General features: G+C 30.4%; 2 protein-coding genes across 2 annotated transcripts; one reads left to right on the top strand and one right to left on the bottom strand.

The window, feature by feature from the left end:
- Positions 1 to 4606: 4606 nt before the first annotated feature.
- LOC110616238 lies at positions 4607 to 5836 on the top strand. Its single transcript, XM_021758598.2, has 2 exons — positions 4607 to 4848; positions 4938 to 5836. The coding sequence occupies exons 1-2, from the start codon at positions 4789 to 4791 to the stop codon at positions 5526 to 5528; spliced, it is 651 nt and encodes a 216-aa protein (XP_021614290.1). The 5' UTR covers positions 4607 to 4788; the 3' UTR covers positions 5529 to 5836.
- A 2054-nt stretch (positions 5837 to 7890) lies between these two features.
- LOC110616169 lies at positions 7891 to 8918 on the bottom strand. The gene is made up of 2 exons (XM_021758514.2): positions 8754 to 8918; positions 7891 to 8671 (listed from the first exon to the last, which is right to left on the bottom strand). Exons 1-2 carry the CDS (start codon positions 8808 to 8810, stop codon positions 8084 to 8086), a joined length of 645 nt encoding a protein of 214 aa, XP_021614206.1. The 5' UTR covers positions 8811 to 8918; the 3' UTR covers positions 7891 to 8083.

The following is an 8918-nucleotide window of genomic DNA, read 5'->3' as shown; positions in this document are numbered from 1 at the left end:
CATTTAATCTGCTAAAAATATAGCAATAAACCCATAATGTCTCCAATATGTAGGAGAAAACAACATCATGTGATGCTCTGAAATTGTATGGAACCAGAAAAGGGAATGGCCAAACAACAACAGTAAATAGACAAAATGATGGTTGCATAGTGCGAAGCAAAGCTAACTTTTATTTGAATTCACGTGTACCCAATTTGGAATCTAAGTAAACAACAAAAGGCGTTTTGGTCTGGCCACTAGATTGTGAATCTTTTGTCCTCTTCGTCTGTCTTTTTCATTTCTTTTCTTCTTAGATTAAAAGAGCTACCCTAAGCATCAGAGCATCAGAGCTTTGTTTTGATAATAATAGTAATAATTAAAATAAGAAGATGAAATGGCACGTGCGGTACATAAATAAAAAGAGGCTAATGGTAGCCCGGGAACTTAGCTGAGCCTGACTCTGAAAATTTTGACCCCAGAAAGAATAAAAGCAGAAATTAGGGCCAGCGTGTTAAATTGAAAATTCGGGCCACACTCGGCCCGTCCACTTAAAATGGAAAAAGAGGGAGGAAACACGGATTAAGCATGCATCCGTCTTTCAACTCACCTCACGTCTTGGTTTCGGTCTGAAGTTTGGTTATTTTGTTTTTTTATGTGTATACATGAAAGGTACAGCCAAGTTTATCTTTTTCAAACATGAGGTTGCTGAAAGGCAACAGTTTCTCTTTATTTATTTTATCAGCTTATCATTTTTTAAACTGTATCGTACGTAGTTGGCAGACAATCTAAGCATGATGGATTTATGATAAATCCACCCTACCGAACCTGGCTGTAGCTAATTCAAGATTTACTAAAAGAAAACACATACATATTTTTCTGATTTATGTGAAAGAAAGCCCTTATTAATGATAAGGGTGTTTTTGTAAAACTCAAATTAGAATAATAAATTTGGGGTCATATATAGACCGAGTCCACAGTAATTTGTTGGCTGAACAACAAAATTTGCTAAATAATTAGTGATTTGGTTGAAGGAAATATTTTCTACAGCAAGTAGCTCAGGGAAGCATTGACTTTGGGAATTGAATACCTAAATAAACGATGACGTTATAGATTTAGAGACATTGTTAGATTTCAAAGTATAATACTGTTTCAAATATATATAAATATATAATAAAATAGTATCACATTTTACAAATAAAAAGCACTGCTACAGTACGTATCCAAACTGCATTTATCAATAGAAAATCCAGTTTTCAATTTGGACAAGCCCCATTAACGTCATTGGGCTAGTACTAGATACGGCCGCCAGTGTTATCTTACTTTATTATATAAATTAAAGCAACCGAAATTAGAGAAAAAAAAATTCTGCGATTATAAATAATAAAGTAAAAATTGATATATTATTTTTTAAATTAAAACATTTAATTGAAAATAAAATAAAATATAGATTATGGTTTTGATTGAATTTTATGGAACTCAGTTTTGATAAGACATAAAAATTTATGCTTAATTCAATGGTGAGATACATACGCTATTTAGTGATGGTATATTATTCGACACCTTATTTTATGTTTTTTTTACAAGTGGACTTAGAAATTTTAATAGATTAAATATAAATAATTATGAGTTTAACTCATTTATTAAAACATTTTAAAATTAGGTTGAATTTAGTTCATTAAAAAATAACTTTGAAACTTTTTTTTTTTTGAGTTTAACTTTTTAAATTCAGACCAAATACAATAAGTTCAAAATTAGCTTAAATTAAATTAAATTTTTATTAAATTGAATATTAAACGGTTCATAAATAATTCACTCATTTATGATCTTAATAAATTTTATTATTTTAATATTAAAATAATAAATTTAAAGGTAATCAATTTTTAGTTAAGCGTATGTATCGCAAACTTTAACTATGTATCAATGAATATGAGTTTGACTAAACGAATTTACATATTATATTCAAATTTGATTATTTAGAAAAATTAGCTTTATAAAATGAAGGTTGAGGAAAAGGAGGACAATAGAGGAGAATTATAAAATGAAGAAGGGGAAGGGGAGAGCAACAGGGAGAACGCACAGTTTTTAATTTTAAATTGTCCTAATTATGATTTGACATGAAAAATTATTAAATTTATTGGTTTTGATTTAATTAAATACAAAGCCAAGTTTAAATAACCAAATCAATTTTAATTTAAGTTTAAATTAAAATCAAAAGATGTTCATCTTACATCGAGCATGCGCGTCATAATGCAGGAATATAAAAATTTTAATATTGAGAATCATTTTGAATACAAAATAAAAATATATTAAAAAAAGAAATCAATATACACAGAAGAATATTATAGAAGTAGAGCTGCTTATAATGATAAGTTTGACATTGTAGATTGGTATTAGTTACGATGACGTTTGATAAGTTTGACATTGTAGATTGGTACTGGCAAGTGCAACTTGTACGGCTATTTTCAGTATGTTTAGAGGGAAAGCTAGTGCATTCGTCACACGTCATTGTTATCTCCCCTTTATGTCTACTTGTAAATAAACTATAAATTCTTAAAAATACACCATAACTATCGTCTAACTAAATCAATTCTCAATGTTTATTTTCCTAACGTGAATTTGAACAGTAAAAATTAAGCATTCCGTTTAATTTTCTTAATGAATTAATTTTCGTATAGTAAAATAAAGAGTTTAATTTTTAAATTCAAATAATTTATTAAAAACAAAAATTAAAAATTTAATAATATAAATATTCAACTAATTAAATAATATATTAGTATTATAATAAAAATTATATAAATTTAAAGGTAACTTTTTTTCACATACTGCTATTATTTTAGCTTCTTAAATTTTTTTAAAAAAAGCTTCATAATCTAATTAAATTTTTTATAATAGTAGGGATTTTTTTTTAATTTTCTAATCTAGTTACTCGTCTAATGATCACATTATATATATATATATATATATACATATAGTTTTATTTAATAAATTGTGACATAAATTGTATTTTATTTCAATTAACAGATTACGCTATATAGGCATAAAAATTCTTTTTAGTTTTTAACCTTCTAATTCATTATGAATCAAATATTTTTAAATATTCAAATTAATAAAATTTTGAACTCAAATTTTATGCATGGGTATTTATTATTTGAATTTATTTATGCAAATAATTAATTTAATATAAAAATATTTTTTTATAAAAATATTTATATTTTTATATATTTTTATTTAAATATTTTTAAAATATTATTTTTTAAATAAAAATTATTAATAAAAATATTTTTTATATAAATTATTAATTAAAATATATGAAATTAAACGAATTTTATTCGAATAGTAATAATCTAAATTATAATGAATTTAAATAATTTAACTTAATTTTTAATTAGATTTTGAGTGAATAAAAATATTAATAATATAAACGAATTTCCATTCACATAAATTAATTTTCACGTGCATGTTAAAATTTATTAAAAAAAAACATCATATAAATTTAATTTAATAAGAATATAAGGATAATAAGAAAGTAGTATAAAACAATTATTTTTTATGTAAAATCAAATTTATTTAAAATAATATTGTTATTAAATATGATTTATTCTAATTTAAATGTACTCGTTGATTAATTGCTCGGCTTTATAACTAATGAATTAATCTTATTTTGTTTAAAAATATACTAATTTTAATAATTAATTAAATTTAACCTATCATTTTTACAAACACAAAATAATAATTTCTTTTATACATGATCTCTATGTTCTTCTACCTAACCTAGATAATTAAGGATAGATGAGTAGAAGGTGAAATGACCTCGCTTAGTATGGTATAAATTATCAATTTCTAGTCATGCCACTACACAATGTATATATATTTGTATTATATAAAAGAAAAAGGACTCGTTGCATGATGTGGCGTTTTATAAGGGGAGGGGAGCTCATAGAACTGACACTAGTGAAAATGAGTAGATTTTTCGAGATTTCACCTCAATTATGGACAAAGTGTGTGCGAGTTGTATATATAAAACCAAGATGTTTGATTAAAATTAATTTATGTGTCAGTAAAAAAATGCATTTATTTATTAAAATAGTTAAAGAGATAAAATATTAAGAGATAAATAAAAACATTTCAAATTTGTAGTTCAAGCTTCAATATATCTCTAATAAATTCAGGGAAAAAGACAGAAGATTAAAATTTTAGAACTAAAAGTCAAATATTATTCCTAGGACAAGTTGTGATATAAAAAGTTTAGTCAATAAATTTAAGTGCGGTTTTTTTATAAAAATGAAACAATTAGATTTTTATATCCTTCAAAGTAGACTTAAAAAAAAAAAAAAAGACTTTATCAGTTTAAAGTTATAATAAATGCAAATTAAAATTAATTAATGAGATTTATTTTTTTTTAGGAGTAAGAGATCATTTTCAAAAATATGAAATATCGAATGCAAGTAATAATCGAAATTAATTTAAAAGTCTTTAAATTAAAACTTATAAAATTAAATCAATCGAAATTAATATAAAACTTAAATTAATGCATAAACTAGGAGTAGGATAAAAAATTCATAACAAATTAAATAGTTATATATATATAGATCATGCACACGATTGCATGTGTAGAGAAAAATGTCAACGGGGCGCAGAAAACAAAAGCAATAAAGGTCTGTGAACTCCATTTAAAAGCCTAACAACTCCTCCACCACTTGGACAAGCCCTTAGTTCTCAGTTCAGGTCTCTTCTCCACCTTCAACCATTAAAGAGCAGAGCAGAGCAGAGCAGAATCCCCAAACTGATATATCTTATACACAGAGAATTATGAAGCTGGTTTGGTCTCCGGATACAGCTCTAAAAGCTTATATTTATACTGTTAAATCGGTTAGACAAACTTCTTTTTTTTTTTTAATTTCAATTTTTCTATTTCATTTACGCTCATAACTCTTACTAGTTATTTACTTCATTTGCAGTGTGAAAATTTCAAAGAATCGGGCGTACCTGAGCTCCTATCCGCCATGGCCGCCGGCTGGAGCTCCACGCTAATCGTCGAAACATGGACATACGGCAGTCCAATAGCCACAAGCATCGGATTAGCTGTCGCTGCATATCACACTTGCGGAAGACACGTGTGTATAGTCCCTGATGAACGGTCACGAACAGAGTATGTAAAATCGATGCAAGGCGCGGGCATGACGAGGACGGAGGTGATCGTAGGGAAAGCGGAGGAGGTGATGACGGAGCTTACGGGGGTGGACTTTCTGGTGGTGGATTGTAAACAGAGGGATTTTGTTAGGGTTTTAAGGTTCGTTCAGTTGAGCCATAAAGGCGCTGTTTTGGTACGCAAGAACGCGTATCAGAGCGCCCTTTCTGGGTTTGGATGGCATGGGGTGCTTAAGAAAGGGACACGTGTCGTGAGATCGGTGTTTTTGCCAGTTGGGAAAGGATTGGATATCGTGAATATAGGGAGTAGTGAAGGAGGTACGAATTCAAAGAGGAGTCCTAGACGTTGGATTAGGTGTGTAGATCAAAAGTCAGGTGAGGAGCACGTGTTTCGTGGTTAAATATGTAGCGATGCTGGTGTTTATAGTTGGAGAATAAAGACTGCAATGAGCGCCCATGAATTCTCCAGGCTTTCAGTGAGTAAGTGGATTCAAATGAAGGGTGTGAGCTATTTTCCTTTTAAAAAACTTGGAATTGTCGTTCAGCTTGGTAAATAACGCATTAATTATCCTCCTCTTATGGGCTTATGGGTGTGATTTACTTGGAATTTCTCCGATTTTGGTTCATTTTATTTTCAAGCACAAAATTTTTTCCTTTTCTCTTTCATCATTTGCAGGTGCTTTCAAAGTGATATAAGACCTCGTTTGCTTTACAACACTTCGCTTAACTTGTGAAAATAATATTTTCTAAGAAATATAATATAAATGTGTTTAGTGAATAAATTTGCTCTTAAATTATAAAAATAAACGATATTATTCATAATATAAATTAAAATATAATAATTAAATTAAACAACGCTAGATTTTGTTGTAGACTTGTGGTTGGTGCTTGACCGATAAAAAGCAACTTAAGTAAGTTGCTTTGTTTACACCAAACATATAGAATGGTCTATTTTTAACAATTCATATAAGAAAGTTTTTGTGAAAAACTTTCTTGTAGTCTATTTTACACAGTTAAACAGTATCCTGGTGAGTTGGGACAAAATACAAATGATATGAAGTAAATCCTGGTGTTTAAAAAGAAAAGCAATTCCATGCTCTAGCGAGAGAAGATTCTTGGCCTTGGATGAAATTTAATAGAAAAAACATGCTCTATTTGGTATTACAAGAAAAAGACTAGATCTTAAAGTTATTGTAATAAAAATAATATTTTTATTTACAGAAGCGAACATATGGTGGCAGACAGATTAGCATTCCATGCGAAGAAAGTCTCTCTCGGCTTGTATGAGCTTGACCAAACCCCGATGAGGTGAAGTGGATTGATATGGACAGTATGCTTGCTTACTAAAAAACAATATATTTTCTAATAATAATCTGAATAATAGTATTAAATAGACTGTCTCGCACTGTCATGATGGAAAAACAACCGCGATGCATATGAAATAGATGGATCAATGCTTAGTATGGGCTCTAAACTAAGTTTATCTTCTTGAAAAGTGATTAATAGGTCCAAGATCCGAATTAAATTTCAGAAACGAGATCTTGACCATGGCAGTGCCTATAACTACTCCATTAGATTCAACTTATTTTGTTTCCACTAGATTTCACGCGGATACCTCAAGTCTTGAAAATTAGCAGGTGTACTTTTCTTCCCCTAAAGATAATTCATTAATAAGAAGTCCCAGCCATACGTTAAAAGGCATAACCCAAAAGGACGGCCCAACAAAAAAACAAAAACCTACTGTACTCAAAGCCCAAAATTCAGTAGAATGATTCCCAAGTCCCTAACTAGAGCATATGGCCTCAATTTTGCTGCATTTAACACTTTATTTAAGTGGAGATAGTATAAAATTAAGGTACTATGTTTTTATAAAATAAAGTTTTCATTATTTTTAAATTTTAATAAATTTTAATTATTTAAAAAGAAAATAAATTTTTTTAGAGATATTTAAAGATTTTTTTAAAAAAATTATTAATCCACTAATTTAATAAATAAAAATTAAAAATTTTAAATATTTTCAATTATTTTTTTTTTAAAATTTTCTTAAAACATCCAAAAATCTTACTTTACATCTTTACTCATTTTTCAAATACAAATTTAAAGTTTTTAAATTGAAAAACCTTCATTTACCTTAAAAAATATCCCTTTAAACCTAGTGCTGGCATCCCCACTACTGCTGTCGTCGTAAATTACAGCCCACGAAGATACTAGAGAATATTTCCGTTAGTTAAATTGATAAGCAAGGAGAGCAAGCCTGTAGCAAGTAGAAGGAGATCCGGGGCTCAAGTCTCGCCAGACCCACAAGAGGTAGACTGCTGAAAACCACCAGCAACTCAAGGAATGAGAATGGTAAAAATGGCAGAACTTCACCGCATCTCACTTTTTTATAGCTAGTGGGGCAACCACAAAATTATGCTGCTGCTAGCTCTTATAGTTCCACCACGATATGCAGACCCTCCTTTCCCATAGTCAAGCAAGGCAACCTTGGAACCACAAGCTAATCAAAGAAACCACAACATATCCCTATCCAACATAGCCTCTTGCGTAAATATAACTCAAAAAGATATCTAACCCGATCCAATAGGGGGAAGGAAATCCAGTCACTGGACTTTCGTTGCCTGGGCCCTGGAGGAGCAAAGGAGGTCTTAGAGTCGACAGGGATAGATTTTTTAAAGAGAAGGTCTCTCTATTTTAGAGAAGACAAGCTTTTTGGATATTCTAATTAGTAGCTATATTGTACTGCAGAAGAAGATTAAAAAATCACCAAGTCAACTATTCTCTTCATCTCTTATACAGAGCCAAACGCTTCGCAGAATATTCAATTAATTACACAGTTGAAAGCTACTGGACTTCTTGAAAAAACCATTAAGCCAGATGGGTTTTCCATATTTGATATTTACATCTTGACTCACAGATTACAAACTATTACGCATTAAGAAAAAAAAAATCTATAGCTTCAGGCTTCAATCTCTTGCTGTGCACAGGTGACTCTGTAGACATGCTCCTCGCCGGTGCACTCATCAACTCTCGTCACCCATCTACTTCTTTTCCTCTGTCCACATCCATTGTCAATCTTATCACCTATTCTTATTACCAGTAGTCCCTCTCCGATGGGTAAAAAGTGAGTCTTGAGGTCATTACGCCATGGTCCCCTGTGAAAGGCATTAAAACCAACTATAAGCCCCCTTCCATTTCTGCCACACTCTTGTGCAGCTCTAAACACTCCTTCGCAATCATCAATGTTGCAATCAATAAGCACGAAATCTGCCCTTTTGTAATCACTCAGTAAAAGAGTCTTGGCATCTTCTACTACAAACTTTACACAATCTGCATAAGGTCCCAGAGAATTTCTTGAAACAATGAAGTCTGATTCTGTAGACAAAATACAAGTTACTTGGCCACCTGTTTGATGGGCAGCTGCCACCAATGGTAGTGTGGTCGATGCTGTAACTCTTGCAGATACCATCACCATAAGCTGTGCATTGTTTCCTGCTGCAAGGGCTGATATAAACTCAGCCATGTCTGGCTCCTTACTGTTCTTTACCTATAAAATGAAGAACCCATGTGAGAAAATTGGAAATATAAGAAATATGACTAATAGCTATAGAAGATTTTAAGAGATTTACCATTTTCAAAGCTCGGAGGTAAGCTTTGGTTGCATTCTCAGCTGACCAACAAGCCATATTAAAACTTGGTGCTGAAGCTGAAGATGGTTTAGATTAGAGTGTTATTATTGGCACTGAAATAAGTCTGGAATGGGGGAGGCACGCTTTATATTTGTGCATGAAAAA

Source organism: Manihot esculenta, chromosome 5, assembly GCF_001659605.2.
Source record: "Manihot esculenta cultivar AM560-2 chromosome 5, M.esculenta_v8, whole genome shotgun sequence".
NCBI classification, from domain to species: domain Eukaryota; kingdom Viridiplantae; phylum Streptophyta; class Magnoliopsida; order Malpighiales; family Euphorbiaceae; genus Manihot; species Manihot esculenta.
Note: the sequence above shows the minus strand (reverse complement) of the source record. Positions and strands in the feature narration are given on the sequence as shown.

What these genes read in the sequence shown, in the direction of transcription:
- LOC110616169 (XM_021758514.2), bottom strand. Translation starts at nt 8,810, where the DNA reads ATGGCTTGTTGGTCAGCTGAGAATGCAACCAAAGCTTACCTCCGAGCT. An exon ending in ACCTCCGAGCTTTGAAAATG is followed by an intron (nt 8,672 to 8,753) that starts GTAAATCTCTTA and finishes TTCATTTTATAG; the next exon opens with GTAAAGAACAGTAAGGAGCC.
- LOC110616238 (XM_021758598.2), top strand. Translation starts at nt 4,789, where the DNA reads ATGAAGCTGGTTTGGTCTCCGGATACAGCTCTAAAAGCTTATATTTAT. An exon ending in ATATTTATACTGTTAAATCG is followed by an intron (nt 4,849 to 4,937) that starts GTTAGACAAACT and finishes CTTCATTTGCAG; the next exon opens with TGTGAAAATTTCAAAGAATC.